At 37.3% G+C, this 17,338-nt stretch overlaps 1 protein-coding gene across 1 annotated transcript; it reads right to left on the bottom strand.

Moving 5' to 3' along the window:
* Positions 1-6,837: 6,837 nt before the first annotated feature.
* On the bottom strand, positions 6,838-15,910 carry IRF1 (interferon regulatory factor 1). Its single transcript, XM_075209843.1, has 10 exons — positions 15,763-15,910; positions 13,143-13,233; positions 12,821-12,920; positions 12,078-12,254; positions 11,709-11,758; positions 11,486-11,612; positions 10,589-10,714; positions 9,897-9,937; positions 9,646-9,778; positions 6,838-8,791 (listed from the first exon to the last, which is right to left on the bottom strand). Exons 2-10 carry the CDS (start codon positions 13,227-13,229, stop codon positions 8,703-8,705), a joined length of 930 nt encoding a protein of 309 aa, XP_075065944.1. The 5' UTR covers positions 13,230-13,233; positions 15,763-15,910; the 3' UTR covers positions 6,838-8,702.
* Between the last annotated feature and the right edge of the window lie 1,428 nt (positions 15,911-17,338).

The raw sequence follows: 17,338 nt of genomic DNA, 5'->3' as shown, positions 1-17,338 counted from the left end.
AGCTCTCCACATCTCTGGCAGGCCCTTTTACACTTGTCTCAGTTTATGTATCCGCACAATGACTTGATTTATGTAAATTGAGTGATTTCCTGTTTTTAGGGATTACGGGCACTAATTTTAATAGTTGTTACTGTTGCCATGTAAATATTGTAATGAAGGTAACTGAAACAGTTATGTGCTATATAGCGATTGTTAGGTATAAGATAAGGAAGTGTTTTGCTGGCTACAGTAAAAAAGAACCATCACATTCTTAATATTGGTAGAAATAAATTAATACACAGAAACTGCAACACAACTGTGTATAACAAAAGTGATTGTCATAGTATCATTCCATGTTTATGTTATAATATATGCAGAAACTAGGTACAAGGTTGATTGTTCAAATGTTACATTAAAAGCATAAAGGGCCTATTTATTTATTCGAGAAAAATACTATCTCCCGCGAAAACTGGTGTCTATCTATTAAGCCCTTCCTTCTGGTGATTGCTTTCGCCGGATCGCTGTTGTCAAAGCTTCCTCAAGCCGAATTAATATGGACATTGGTCGTACAGCAGTACAAATTATATTGGTGCTTTATAAATACTGAATCTAAATAGCTTCTACGATAAAGGTGTGGATATTGTACAGATCTTTAAATCTAGAATGTTGGGAGGGCATATTTTCCTTTATTGCTTGTGAATTGTTGTTACATATGGTAATGGTAGTCTTAAAGCAAAGCATTGCTGTATGGCATACTTGCCAACTTTATGTACCTGGCATCCGGGAGATCCTGGAATTGCGTTATTTTGACACCCGACGGGCAGGATGCGGGAGACTTGCCTGCTCTCCTGGGAGTCCGGGACACTTACATGGAATTTGGCAGTCTCCCGGACTTTCCGGTACAGTGGTCAAGTATGCTGTATGGTTTACAGGAGTTTGGGAACTGACAATTTGCAAACTTAACCCCCAGTGACCAATTCAACAATGGAGTTTCCTCTACTGAGCCCCCTCTGTACAAGTGCTCATTACCACCGAATGTCAAAGGCAATCTAGTTTAACATCTTGTGACACTGGTGATCAGTGCAACACCAGTGGGTAATCACCCAAATACAAACAGATGATGAGTTAGCAGCGCATTTATGCTATTTGCACCATGTTATTACATTTTAGTGTTAAATACATTTCAAATGATATATGCTGAAAAAAAATCGCTATTTTAAAAAAATGATTAATTTAAAATTTACAAAAGTTGTCTATAAAGGGCAGCATCATTTCCTTTCACAGATAGTTTATTAAAATGGTATAGCATCATTACTACAAGTTATCACTTAAATACTTTTGTAATATTTTGTATTTTTATATGACTTTTTTACTATCACAAAATTACTATACAAAACTCCAGTGACATTCCATGTCAAACTTTATCACGTAATAGGTTAGGTGTATTCATAATCCCTAAGCTTCTAGCAAAAGCATTCTTCCAGGTCTCATGGGATTTCTGTGGTTAATGTGTCTGACCTGAAGATACCTCATTCAGGGACAAAATGGTGCCTGTGAACAGTTCTCTTGACATAGCAAAAAAATTAAAAATAACATTATCTACTTAGCTTACTAATACTATGTCTCTGAATAATTAAGGAACATAAATGCTGATTGTGACGATTATGTAGTATATCTAATGACTGATTGTTCTTTTCTGTTGAATTTATGTATGACAATGTGAATATTTTATGTGACTTCTCAAAGTATGCTTTGCTGACTGACCTAAGTGACCGGTGCAATTGACCAAGAGTATTTTGAAATTAGCCAGGCCTGAGATATATAAGCATCTCGGAGGAGTTTGAAGCCCCAAAGTTGTAAACCATCTAGCCACTCATGCAGAGCAGAGGTGAGAGATTCTCTGAGGTGCCAACATATATCTTAGTGATAGATAATTTACTTTTAAAGCTCTGTGTCACTTTGGGAATCAATCTGACTTAATTGAAAATGTAATTCCTAAGGTGGGGGTGAAGAGCCATGTAAGAAGGGTTTAAAGTCTTCTGCTTTAGACATTACATTGTGCATTTTCATGAGGGGGTCTAGCAAGATTGGAAGGTCCTATCTTTATCAATTGTGTTCCCTCACACACGCCAAGTTTTAACTAGTAAGACTTGTAGTAAGACCTGAAGACCTGTAGTAAGACCTGTAGTAAGACCTGGAAGAATGCTTTTGCTAGAAGCTTAGGGATTATGGATACACCTAACCTATTACTATGTGCGGTGCTGCGGAAATCTTGTGGCGCCTAACAAATAAATGATGATAATAATAATAATAATAATAATAATAATAGTAAGTAGTGACTCTGGTTTTATTTCCTATTATATTTCTGAAAATTATTTGTGCAACTTATTGTATGTCTTGATATTAACTTTTTTTGTAACTAAGCCTTGGAAATATTTTTCAAAATTAAAATAAATTTAATCTAGTGTGTTCTCTGTGATTCTTTGTGAACTTACAAAGCCCAGGGAGGCTCATGCTACATGTGTATGTGATTTAAGTGTGAAACATTAATAAGTGGTTTTGGTGAACGCAAGGACGCCATAATAAATCCTTTGTGGTGGCAGAAAAGGTGTATTCATTGGTCAGTGACTAAGGTGACTCCAGTCACGGCCATCTGTTCAGAATGCTGTATCTGAGACAGGCTGGGCGTTCGTGACACTGATATGTGCTGTATTTTGTGTAAAATTGCACTGCATATGCCCAGAAACCATACGCCAGAGAGTACAGTAACATCCAATTCATCTTCAAGTACAAAAGACACTTACGACAGCCAACAATTTGAGGGGTGGAGAGGGGATGGGACTGGGCTTGTCAGCCCCACTCCCCTCGTAGCAGTTCTGCCACTGGCTTGTCTCACAGTTATGACAAAATAGATGTATAGCCTTTACATTTGGAAGGAAACTGGCAGTAAACAAATGGGTTTGGTGTAAGAAAATACTGAATTCCAGGAAATTCACCTTTCAATATATATCAGACGTGTACAGCAATAAAGTAATTTCTAATAAGCCCATGTACAGTACCCAGAACAGCCATATCTAACTTGCAACACATCAGTTACTTAATGACTTGTGCTCCAGCCCATAGAAGCATCATAGAAATGCACTGTCTCTCTTTGTTACATAGTTTGGTAACTAAGCACTTGCATAATGTTCTTCAATTTTAAGACACAAAGGAAAATATGTATTGTGATGTTTGTATAAACATGTCTGTGTGGACCTCAATATGCAAATAATACCACAATCTCTTAATCTTTTATAAAGCAAAAAGCCCTCTATCTACATGAGAAACAGGGTAACACAATTCCCATACAGTTCCACAGTATGGCAGCTCCAGAAATTAGTATGTTTTGTATATCCTGCTATGTCAGTATGTTCTATCCATGAAGTCAGAGACCTCCTTCCATATGAACAAGTTTTGCTGTGTGTATTTTGTAATGAATAAATATTTTATTTCAATAAATATGTTTTATTTACAAATATATGCTGGTGTATGTGTATGATTTAATGAAGCCCCATTACGGCAGTGGAAAAGGAAGTTTCCTGATCCCTCTCCCTTTGTCATATATGTTCAGATACAGTAGCTTCATCTCCAATTGGTTATTTTTATGTTGTCTGTTTAATGGGAGGTTGTAACAGACTTTAGAATATCATTATTTCAGGAAATAATTCTTACACTCGCTTTCCATTACTTCTCTCACTTTACACATCCGGAATGGTTGTATGTGCGGGATACAATGGAAACTTTCCACTTGAAAAGACTATAAATGCATATTTCCAAACATATGACTGACAGTATGCATTGTTAACAACGGAAATAACATTTACAGGTCTTAAAACCAGATTGGAGTTATTCTAAAACCAATATGGGAGCTGATAAGAGACACATTCAGATGTATTTCAAATATACCTTTTATCCTAATATACTCTATAAAACATCAAATAATATCTTCCTAATCAATGTGCTTTAACAATGTGGATGAATGCACTTTGTTTAAGTTAGAAGCCAGTTACCTACATAACTAACTATATGCAAGGATGCTTAAAACAGAAGAGATGAAGCAAGCAACTAGCAGGATCCTATTCAGTGAAATATATTATACCGTATTTTGCTCAGCATGTCAAAAATACGGGGGGGGGGGATTTTTTTTTTTTTTAAAAGTGTATATGCGTATAACCGCATTCATTCAATTTAATGCATCAAAGCCTCACCACACACTTCATATCAAGTACAAGACATTCACTGACACCCTAGTGAAATCAACTTTCTATGCGTTGACCATCTCTCTTACTATAAGGCTAAGAGGCCTATATATATTAAAGCCCTTTTGCCATAGAAAATGGGTGTTTTCACCAGAGATAGGGATTATTTTTGCCCCACTCTTATATGTTAAAGGAGGGTGTTTGTTGACAATAACGCCATTTCCACTGACTATTACAGTCTACATAGAGCACTATGGGGCGTTGAAAATATACAATTTGTCAAGTGGGGAAAATTCGTCCTTTCCCCTGCTATAGTTTATGGCCATAAGTTAATGTGATGAAAGGCTGGCTTTAATTTAAGAAAAGTAGTGGGGAAAAAATATTGATATAAAAAGTATTTTTTAATAGTAGGGATACCTTTAAAAAAAGTATAGCACCAATACCCTTTTATTTATCATTTTAAACAGTATGGGTTCATATCTTTTAGCTCCATTGCATGTGCCTGCATGCAACATGGACTGTCTTGGCAAAGCGATGGCAGGAGCAGCTTATTAACACTCAGCTGCATCTGTGATATATTTTTTGATAACTACGTTTGAAAGACTATTTTTATTGCCCTAGCAAGCTGCAATACAAACATATACTTATTGCTGCGGTGGGAATAATTTAAATGAATAAGCCCCTAAAGTTTCCTCTCTTCTTTGCTGGTAACCACTCCCAAATTGCACACTTGTCTATAATAGATTTGTTTCCACCACGATGAGCTATCTGAAAATGAAAAAGTTAAATTTTGAATCTAGTTAAAACTCCAGCCACCAGGGCTGCACTGACAATATGCAACAAGGTCATTTTCCCTAACAATTAAAGTTTTTAACACTATTGTTAATAAATTACTAAATGGAACAATGACAGGAACGATCCTCGTTTTTAAAAGGGTTATTCTCTTTTGGTCAAGTCCCTTCCTTCTGAGCACCTTCCCATTCCAAAGTAGCAAATGTCCATCCACCAGAACCCATTCTGAACCCTTCCATTAGCTGAAACCGGAAGTCAATTAGCTTTAGCTCATAATCCAGGTGGCTCAATCTATTTATGTCCTCAATCCAACGTCCAATGGAGCCAAACTGGGTGCTTCCATTCTACACAGCCCCACGCTTATGCTATAAAGAGGATGTCATACATGTTAATATCTGACAATAAATAAAGGTGGTAGTATAGACACAGAGCACTCTAAAAGGGCTATTTAATGTGTATCCTTTGCCTACACACTTTAGGTGCACCAATTTTGTGGGTTGTACCAATATTCAGCCTATTCATTCACTTGGATTTAATCACATCACAGATATCACAAGTTTCTAGTGAATCAAATAGATGCACCCATGAACATTAGTAGGCGGTTGTGTACAAATGATCTCCATAACATACACTTGTGTTAATAATTTCTTACATTCCTCTGGAATTTTCCTAGGCTTCGATCCACAAAATGCACTGTAATATACACACACATTCTTACAGTAGTAATAAATTTGACTGTACAGTTCAAATAATTATTGCAGCCAACCCATACATTTAGTACTCTCAATTACTTCAATTTCATGATTTCCTTTTATATTGGATTTTTAAGGATGTGATCATGATGCTTATATCCCCTCTGCACAGTAAATCCACTGACATACACAGCTGATGAATAGGAGCAGTAAGTTGTACTCTGCTGCTCAGCATATGTAAATGGTGTCACACTTCTCACTAATAACATATGGGGCGATTATAGTGTTAGTGGTCCTTTAAGCTCAATAACGGTTGGACAGAGAGGGAGATAATGTTTGCCAGCTACGAGAGTTGGGATCAGTTAAATAAAGAGATAAAAAAATGAATTGTGTATAGTGTAATACACTGGAAATAATAAGCCTAATAATAGTAAATTGAATATAAGGCAGTAGTAGTGGTGTGCAAACATTACTGTTCAGCAAAGCATAGCCAATTTAAAACAACTTTGCTCAGTATATTCTACACTTTCCTGGATCATTTGCTGTTTTATATGAACAAGTATATTGATATTGACGCATCATAAACAGACAAAGGTCTTTCTATGGAAAATGTTACACACTACAATGGCTTTAAAGGATTCTTCCTAAAGCCGGTCAAACAAGTGCTGCAGCATGGCACAGGCTCTGTGAAACACATTCAGGGGTATACTTACTAAACGACAGGTTTGAAGAAGTGATGTTGCCTATAGCAACCAATCAGAATCTCGCTGTCATTTTGTAGAATGTACTAAATAAATGACCACTAGAATTTGATTTGTTGCTATAGGCAACATCTCCATTTTTTCAAACTCGCAGTTTAGTAAATATACCCCTCAGTGTCCAGTTTGGCCACACAAATTGGCCAAGATGCGGCTGTTTCACCGGATGACTTACGGCATGGCCCGGGCTTCTTAGTGCCTTGGCAGTATGACCTCATGCAATGGATGAGCGTGGTCAAATGTCTTCACCATACGACTGCATTTACTAATATGCTTTATATGACCCAATCGATTTTGAGTGAATTATTATCAGACATCATAGCCACAATACATTAAAAAATATTTTTCTGTCCAATTATAAAGAACAAAATATTCATATTATGTATAAACATTTTATTTCAACACACATTTTGATAAAAATACATAGTATTTACAAATACAGACATATGTATTGTTCATAGTCAGCAAGATATATTCATATACGGTATGTACATAAGAACAACATTATGTTGTCTAGCTCAGTGGTGGTGCTCAACTATTATTTTAGCTGGGACTCCAAGTGCCAATGTGCATTATTCTAGAATTTGTTGTATATCTAGTAATCAGGGGATTCCAAAATTAGATTCTGCTGCTCCACTTCGGGATCCACTCTATAGACAACGCAAATCTGGTCTAGAGAACCTCATGGCCATGCATAGGCAAACCAAGGGGGGGGTTTGCTATGCCCGGAAACCCCTCTCCAAGCCTGGGGCACTGTATAATTGAGGTGGCTGGACCCTGTCCCCGCTTCACACAGCTCTGCTTGAAAAGGGAGAGCTGCGTGCACCTAACAGTAGTGCATGCAGCATTGCCCATGTATATTATGGGGATAGGGAGAGTTGGAGAGCAGCCAAGCACTGTCTAATATTATAGCCACGCCCCCATGCATGCTGGTCACGCCCACTGGCGGTGTGGTGTGGAAACCCCCCTCTACAAATCCTGCGTTTGCCCCTGCCATGTGGTCATCTGATGCAAGAACTCTTACATGTGCCAACATAAAAACACAGTGGGCAACCATTGTTATCTATAGCTCTGAATCACATGGGTAACTTTTGTAACAATAAAACATTTTAAACAGATTTATAACTTCAAAAGAACATATGTGTACTAGACCTGAGCAGGCTAAATGAAAAACTGCATTCAGCTCATTTAATGGAAATCTACGGATTTAAGTTCTGGTTACAATCATCAAAATTAAGAAACTGATCTTAAACATGGATTGGGTCTACGTTTCAAAACTCAACATTGCTTTAATGCCTGATAACTGCCATTAATAATTGCACAGTTTTACAAAATATTATATTTTTTAAATATAAAGGCTGTTTGATAATTCTGCCCATTGAGGATGATTCGTCAGTAATCCATACTGCTTTCCTCCGCCTTTCAGTAGTACAAACCATGCTGCCTGCATGTTTCTCAGTGCCTCTTACATGGGTCTCTATCGATAAGTATAGCCATGTCTATAGACACAAAGTTTAGGCCCAAGTAAGAGTAAGATAAACTATTATGATAACTAAAATCTAAAACTAAAGGCACTTTGAGTTGTCGTTGTGTATATTTTTTTGTTTGTTTGTTTTTTTTAAAAAATTGAAACAACCCAAATCTCTTCACCACAGACATTTTTTTTCTCAATATGGCTGTATACACCTGATGGGATATTTTGCTAAAACTGCATAGCTTTGAATGGTATCTATAGATAGTGAAACAAGCACATATATGCAAGGGATGGAAATGCCCACAATGATCATGAAGGTAAAAGTAACTACTGCAGTAATGGAACATTGAAGCTGTGACTTTGGTTAAGCAACAGAGGTCCACTTATCTTCACAGTTAAAATAACTGTCCCAATGCTAGAAAGTTCTTGACACATGGTCAGGTAAAATGTTATTTATTTATGTGTTTCCACTCCAAATATCCAGAGAGCTTTATAGCTTTCTTCTTTTGTCTGCCAAGTGCAGTTTAGCCAAACACTGATTTGTGTCCATCCAGCTTCACCACAGTTCCAGGTTTGCATATGGCTAGTCTCAACATATGTTTTGCCAAAAGAAAAGCATCCTTTTCTCCCACCTGAAGCTCTCCATTTACAAGGCAGCAACAGGCTCTGTCCATTTTTGCCACATGACCCATTGTAAGTGAAGGCTCAAAACACCTTAATAGGAAGATCACCTCATACAAGCAACAGTTTTGGTGAAACTAGGTACAGCTCATAATGTACAGGCTATAGATGGCATTTCTTGCCAGTTGAACTCAATCCCATGTTTCATGTCTGTAGTGACCCGGACCTCAATCTCACCTAGAAATGCAGAAAGAGAATGGTTTTAGACTTACTGAACCAAAAGTAACGCATTAAAAAAACTTTCCAACAGAAGCCTTGCATTCCCAATCTAATTCCCCTTGTAAAGTCACATCATAACACTAAATCTAAACATTAAACAAACATCACAGAACTATCTTGCTGCAGTCAAAGTGCCAAGTCCGTCTGAGCCTCACATTCTGAGGCTCCGCGGGATGTCATAGTACAAAAACATTGCTGATTTCTGTTTGGAAAACTCAGTGATGTTCATGTGCACATCACACGAGGCTCAGACAGTTACACATAACTGAATAGCCCTTTAGGACTAAAAAAACAAGTTAAAAGATCATTATGGATGCATAACATCCAAAATGTATGATATGGCCAGAAGCCTAGTCCTTCTCATAAGATTTGTCCAATAGCTGAAACAATTCTGGATTAATTACGACTGGTGTTAGACACCAAGTAAACCAATGGTTGATTGTAACTTAATGCCTTTGGAAAGTAGCATTTTGAGTATAGGCACCCCATGAAATTATAGTAGAATCAGAGTTTGATATAAAGAATATAGCGAAGATAGCCAAATGTGAATTTGGACAAAATGTTTGCATACAGGTAAATTCCTGCGGGTAACTGTATCAAGCGGAGAGTTTTCCGGCGGGTGTGAAAAGTGGAGATGTTGCCTATAGCAACCAATCAGATTCTAGTTATCATTATGTAGAATATACTAAATAAATGATAGCTAGAATCTGATTGGTTCTTCAAACCCCCTGAGAAACGCTCAGCATTGATACATTTACCCCCTGAACCTAAAGCTTTAAATAAAGTAAAATAAAAATTGGAAAATTAAATACCTGACACCTTACTCATGTCGTCAAACACGGAGCTAAGATCTTGGAGAAAAGTATTTTGCGCTCCGGATTCATTGGTGAAATATCCTTTGCCATCTACGTTTATCTGCTGCCATTCTGTACTTGTTTCTAACATCTGTCATAAAACAGTTACACAAGCATAAGACATTGTATCCATGAAGGATATAGAATAAATGTGCACAGAATGCTTTTACGTTATTACAAGACAAAGGCTAATATCAGCATTCTCTTACCTTAAACAGCTCATCAGGCATGTGTAACACCTCTTCCTCCTCTGCAACAGAAAGCAAACATTCAATTATTACACCAGAACATTGGTAAATTACTGCTTTTCAGCAAATTGAATAATATGCAAATGCTAGAATCCCCCCCCCCTAAAAATGACATTACATTGCAGTGCTTGACACCTTATTATTGTCAGCTTATTCACATAATTCATGATAAGCTTTGTCATCTCTTAAGCCAAGTTTGGTTTGCAATCATGGGCCTGATACATTATGGATCTTAAATGAAGAGGATCCTTATTTCAGTCTCCTGGGCAAAACCATGTTACAATGCAAGGGGTGCAAATGAGTGTTCTGTTTTGCACATAAGTTAAATACTGACTGTTTTTTCATGTAACACAAACATATCAACTTTAAATTTCAGTGTACAAATAAGCTATCAAGTATTTGTGTGTTACACGAATAAACAGGCAGTATTTAAGTTATGTGCAAAACAGAACAGTCATTTACACCCCTTGCATTGTAACATGGTTTTGTCCAGGAGACTGAAATAAGGATCCTCTTCATTTAAGATCCTTAATGAATCAGGCCCCATATTCTCAGAGCGGGTATTAATAGGCAACTATACGATTCCAATCAAATGTTGTAGTATTACTTTTATTATGGCACATTAAATACTAGATAGCAACTATAGGCATTACCTTCAGAGCCAGAGGGCATCGGCGACACTTGAAAAGGGTACAGATCGTTTGTGCTGTCAGGCATGGGCATGTCGATTGAATCTTTCCATTCTGACATACTGCTAGTGACATCGCAATCATTCATGGCTGCAACAATTAAATACATTAGAATTAAAGTATTTTGTCAAGCATCCTGATCAGTCTATCTAAAAAATAAGTAATCTGTAACTACTCTTATATCTTCCAATTGTATGATAGTAGTTACAAAATACTGATATTATTAAATCACTAAACTTAGATTACAGTTTGCCTTCTATGAGAGAACTTCTAATACCATGTATAAATATGTATGTGAATATTTCTGGAGCTTATGAGCACTGAATATATTGTTCATATTGTGGATGTTGGTATTCTCCTATACACAGGAAATAATACCTTGCACTCAGCGACATAGCAAATGTAAAATATTTCATCTTCAGTCACTATGTAGATGCTCACATATATCTGTTTATGTGAGAATCATTGTATTTATGGAAGGTAACTTGAAGTTTGAGTTTAGTAGATCTTTTAATAAGGGAAACTGACTGCACCAAGTGCAGCTAATACTTTACAATGTACATTGTAGGGAAACTTTATTATATCGTTTTAACACATGTCTATGGAATTATTTTAATTTTATTATTTTAATTTTGCAAAGTTTATTCTTATTTTAAGAAATGTAGATGCACATGTTAGCAGCTGCTTTTAATTGACACTTCTATGTTTATTGAATCTTTTAAAGGTGTCTATGGCCATACACACAAAGTAATTTGTGTTTGTATTTTAATAAAATTATTGAAAAGTGATGCAACAAAAACCTATTTTGTATTATATGTATAGAATAAGTAATATTAAAGTTTGCAACATGATGATTCTCACCAATTATTTCTGTGCTTGCAATGTCAATTTCCTGTGTTGGAAACAATGCTGTGTAGTCACTGTGGTCACCTGGTAGTTGACAGCTTTTCACGGCTTCCTCCACCTCTTCTGTAAATAAACCATCAGCCTGCAATAGAAACATATGCAGGTATGCGTTAACCACAAGTACATAGACATATACATTGTTTCAGGTAATACCAGTTACAAGATGAACAGAATGTACCTCTTTCTTTGGTTTGCTCTTGGAATCTTTCAGGGACTTGGATTTGCGTTCTGTAAAATAAATGCAAAGCTCTGGTCACAACACAAGCTTTTGTTCCTCAACATCAACTTTTCTTTAGATCCTGTTCCAATTGTCCTCAACCTTTGGCGTTAGAGAATGCAGCCTATTGCAATAATGCATTAAGGGGGATCTAGAAAATCTGCTAACAACCAAAAAGCCGGCTGCATGATATATAGACTTGTAAATATCCAAGACTATAAAACTACTATAACAAGCATGTATGGTCTACTTTTGCACTAAAAACAGTAGAAATAGTATGTACAGTTCACACTATGTCTTGAGCTTGTCTTGAGCAAAGAGATAGGTTACCTTTTTTCTCTAACTTTATTTGAGTCGGTAGCATTCTGTACACTCGTACTGCACTTGACCCTTTGTAAATGCTTTTATCCTTTACTTCTTTAATGTCGGGAAGAGAATTCATAGCACAGCGGAAATTAGCTTTCCAAGTCTTGGGGTCCGGTACCTTCTCACCATTTTTATGCTTTCCTGCAGAAAATGGGACAATAAACAATGTTTAGAAGCAGATAAGGTAACGAGACCTTATTCCCATTCAGTCTGAAAAGAGATTAGTTTGTCCACATGCTTCACAGTGAAGGCCACTAGATAAGACAGGATAAAGCTGCTTATGAAGATAAGCAAACCTAGATGTTATATCATCTTTCTAGGACCATAAAATTAGCTTAAAGACTCAGTCACGTCATAGATGAGCCACCTCCCATCAGCTTAATATGGAACTCTCTGTATGTTACTTCGAATGGTGTTCACACACTTTATGTTCTGCTTGCAGATATATGAAGCAACAACAGGCTACAGCATATACAGACAGACTGCTCAGTATAAGTGCCTGGATACATTCTGTCTTGGATTATCAACTACAATATCCACTGCGTTGGATGGTATTGAGTCAACGAAGAAGCAAGAGATGAATTCAGTGGATTATCATTTAGCTCCACCATAAAAATCCTGAAGGAGAATGCCCTATGGACAGTACTGTGTAGTACTAAGACTACTTTCCTTATCGCTAAAAAACAAATATACACTTTGACATGTACCTGTGTGCACAGCCCAACTGCGGAAAAGACAAGCATCTTTGTCGATATTCCAGCCGTGTCTTGCGGCATGCTTCCATGGGATCTGGAAAATCATCTCTTCCTGCAGGAGACAAAAGGGAACATTCTCAAATTAATTTTGGTTTAAAAAATTACAGCTGTATCACTAAATGCTGCAGCAATACCATCTCTCAGAAATAACTTCTGTACCATGGAAGTTAGAAAGAAAACCAGAAAAAGGCACCCCGCATATAAAAATGCTTAAATGTGTATTACCATATTATGAAATAAATACACCACAGAAATTCCAGAACAAGTACATTACCTTATTCAGCCATTCAAGACCAGGAATCGTATGGGATTCAATCTGCTTCTCCAGCCAAGGTCTCATCCTCAAACGTGTGACAGGCATTTTGCTGTGAAAACACAATATAGAAGAATAACAATTATGAAATCTACAATAATAATAATAATAATAATAACAATAATAATAATGATTAACGAACACAATTATTCATAGTTGCCAACATTGGCGGCTTGTGCCCCGGGAGGTCCGGGGGGCAGGTGGGTGTGTGGGGGCGGGGCTCGAAGTATCGCACCGTTAGCCCTGCCCATAATGACGCCTGCATGATGCCAATAAGCCCCGTCCCCTTCATTTACTTTTCCACAGCCGGTCGGGAATCGGGAGAATTGCCCTCTCTCCCGGGAGTCTGACCCAGATTTCAAGTCTCCCGGATATTCCGGGAGAGTTGGCAAGTATGCACTTATGTATTATTTGCCCATTTGCTCTAACCATGCAGTAAATGGCATACCCTTAACAGACATAACAAAAAAAAAATTATTTAAGTGTTTAGTACGATTAACAACTATAAAGATATTTCAAGTTGCAAAACCTATTTTGTGATATAGCAAACTTTCTTAGTCTTCTTCCAATGTCAAGAGAAGTAAATAGTACTATGCTTCCTTTTATAATATCACTCACAATTACCCCTGTTGTGTATTCTTTGCACCAATATATGTTCAAAATTATGAATTAATTTAATGAGTTTAGTTTCTTGACAAGCTTCATAGTGATGGCCACTAGGATAGATCTATAAATGAAGATAAGCAATCCCAAATGTTATGTTATCTTATTGGAGCCATACAGCTAACTTACACCATCAGTAGCTCTTGATGGAAAGCATCACTCTAGCTATGTTGCATGTTTTGGCCTGTGGTTACGCTGTCATTACAGCTTAATGATGCTGTACATTTAACTTGGCAACACTACAGACTCTTTATGACCTGACAACTATTTTCCCACAGAAGAAGCCAGTAACTGAATTAGAACTGTTAGATGTGACATTACCGAATGCCAAATGAAATTCTGGTGTCTATAAAGTGTTTTTTTACAGACTTACATGCAAATAGGTGTGACACTAGACTGTGCAATCACTTTTCAGGAACTAAGAGCATGCACACACTGCTTCTGCACATTCAAGGAAGAAATCCTACTAGTCTATTAATAGAACAACTACTGTATACAAGAGCCCTGAAATATGATACCATTGCATTAAAAGCCATGTGTTATAGTTACTGCTCACTGTACATGATCACACACAATGCTCAAAGGTCCTGCTACAGTATATCTTCATTACTTTAAGACAGAAGATTGTATTGTAGACCACCAGTACAGCAGTACAGCTATTAAATAGCTATATGGTTGGCATTTAAACTAAAAAAAAAAAATATTCATAAATAGCTTTAGTTAAAGTCTACAGAATTTCAAATTAATCCTTACTTATCAGAGATTTATTAAGGCATTTATTTATTTATTTATTTTCAGCCCTAACACTTATCTGAACAATTCATTTAGCAAAATAGCAGTGAAAACACACCTGCTATAAACATTTGCCTTCACAGCCACACATGCATTTTTTAATGTACAATCAGACCTGTTGATGCATTTTAAAAAAACAGATAGCAATACTACATGTAATGACCATTAAGCTTTAATCATGTGCAACCAGTCCACCACTGTAAATGTCTATATCAAACAAACCAACTATGTGCATTTTCACAGGAAGGCAGCGCTGATACGTGCACTTTATAATAGAATGAAAACCCTGCCATGTGCATTTTCATAAACAATCGGCCCTGCCATGTGCATTTTCATAAGTAATCAGCCCTGCCATGCGCATTACTATAACAATGTGAACTTTCCAAAGCAACTCTGACTTTCTCTATACGTAGCATACTAGCGGTGTCTATCAGTGCCGTCCCAAGGGTGCCAACCATTTCACCAACTTAATGTCATCTTTATTATACACCAGTACATTCACAATATGATATTGACCATAAAGCCGCCTCTAGCAGGTGTGATACAGTCTAGCAATCACTTTCTCTTAAATTGCTAATTTGCAATAACTATTCATCAAGTGTCACATTAGCATAACCGACCCCAATGATACACGCCCACCTCACTAGGGGCCCCGATCTTTGTGCAACAGTTACATTCTGGTACTTAAGTATTGAGCTGTAAATAACCTTTATAGATATGGACCCTGAACATGCTGCAGCGATATTTCCCTCCTTTGTTTTTTTTTCCAATCTACTTCCTTGTGCAGCATGTAGCTGCTGCTGATACTGTAACTCTGCTGAATTACCACTCATGTCCCTGCCACATACTTTACAGTGCTGAGTGCACGCTATATACAAATAATATTTATACCAAGCGCTTTTCTGCAGGTATCAGCTGTAAAAAAAAAAGTAAAAAAAATAAAAATCCCAAACTAACATTTACTAAGTTATTTGAACCCATATAAATGATTTATTCTGCATCAGTATTGGAGATGCATATAGTATTGTGAATGCATTTAACAATCCTAAAAAAAGCGCAGCAAAAGAAGCTTTGAATTTATTTTGCCCTGCATGGCTATACAGTTATGTGAGTATTCAGACTGTACCTGTTAGGCTGTGTGATCCTCCTTGCAGATATGCAGTAGAAAAGAAATGTTTAATCCCGGTGGTTCCCTTGTTGGCACTGAGGACTTTTTAGTTGAGAAGTTCTTAGTAAGGCTCGATGACAAGCTCTGTATAGGTTTTTCGTGGGCTTCCCAGGTATATTGCCGAGTAAACACGCCCTGTAAGCCGATAGAGCGCCCCTATTGGCCTCCAGTGATCTCTGTATTGCAGCATCATTTCGGGGAAATCAGGCTGTTGTATAGTAGTGCTGTTAGCTGGGGGAAGTCCCTAGTTTACCAACCCCTCCCTCAATAATAGTGTCACACCATTGCAAGAGAGCAATTAGAATGCGAGAGACCATAGCAGGAGAAGCTGAAACAGAGTATCAAAACATCCTCTGTAGGATGCACATGGATGTCAGCTTTCTAAACCTACAATTATTATGTAACTAGACACAATGCATCATACAGCTGTTTTAAAATGCTTCCCTTTTGGAGCTGTATTTGTTTTTAATTGCGCTGGCAATAAATAATGTCCATAAAAAACAATTTCCAGGGATGTTTCTATAACATGTTGCCACACCTATAGCTGTAGAACATAACTAATGACAGTAAGGGGGGTCTATTTAACAAGACCCTTCATTATGAAGATTTTTTTTTTATAGCTGCTTATCAACCCGGCTCCCCCGTGACAGTGGCTGCCAGGCTAGTTGGACAGTGGCTGCCAGGCTAATTAGGGATCATTCTGCTCAAATGTGAGCCAGCATGTAATATGTTAAAAAAAACTTTAAAAAAAACCAACAACTTTAAAATGCTTTATTTTACCAGTAAATCTACTGACCCAAAGCTGAGATGTCGTTAGCAATGAGAGGAAAGTGGCGTTGATTGTACCGCTGCTGTCCATGATAGTTAGGCTTCTTCATGCAAACCGCCAGAGGCCCCCCGCAAAATATAACTCCGGTGATAACAATAATCTTCACCGGCCAGGGGACTTTGATATGAAAAATCCTTAAATCTTTGTGTCTTTGATAAATAGACCCCTAATACTGTATCAGGAACAGCACTGACGTGCGCCCCCCTCAATCTTGTTATATGTAATGCTATTTCCCAGCCATAACAAACGCTCAGCATTGCGCCCAGGGAGGTCACACTGCATAGTTACAACCCAATGTGTCCGTGAAATATAAACAAAACAAGAATGTAATAAACAAACAATGTTAGCTATCACAAAGCAACCTGCAGAACCAGTGGCTCATCTATACGATGACAGTTCCACAATATTATGAAAGGTTTAAAATTGTACTGTATTATTTGGCTGGTTGTATACAGTGTAACCTGTAGCTCTCCAGCATTTTTGAATGACAAGTTCCAGTTTGCCCTCTGGTAGGGCATGCTGTGTTTTGTAGTTCCACAACGCCAGTTACCTTGCAGCTAGTATACTGGCCTGTCTGTTTCACCTTTGTAGCTTCTCGAAAGTAGTGCAGTGGAGTGGAGTCCATCCATGTGGGAAGCATGTATTGCTATGGAAAGTAAATATGCTATGTAATCACAAATCTGATATTTTAAGGTTTCTCACTAT

The sequence above is a fragment of the Mixophyes fleayi genome, chromosome 4, assembly GCF_038048845.1.
Source record: "Mixophyes fleayi isolate aMixFle1 chromosome 4, aMixFle1.hap1, whole genome shotgun sequence".
Lineage (NCBI taxonomy): Eukaryota > Metazoa > Chordata > Amphibia > Anura > Limnodynastidae > Mixophyes > Mixophyes fleayi.
This window is presented reverse-complemented; position numbering and strand designations above follow the sequence as displayed.

Bases quoted from the DNA above. Each gene is read 5' to 3' on its own strand.
- IRF1 (XM_075209843.1), bottom strand. From the start codon at position 13,229: ATGCCTGTCACACGTTTGAGGATGAGACCTTGGCTGGAGAAGCAGATT. The intron at 12,921-13,142 runs GTAATGTACTTG...TGTCTCCTGCAG, and splicing joins GTCTTGAATGGCTGAATAAG to GAAGAGATGATTTTCCAGAT. The intron at 9,779-9,896 runs GTAAGAGAATGC...GTTTTATGACAG, and splicing joins TGCCTGATGAGCTGTTTAAG to ATGTTAGAAACAAGTACAGA.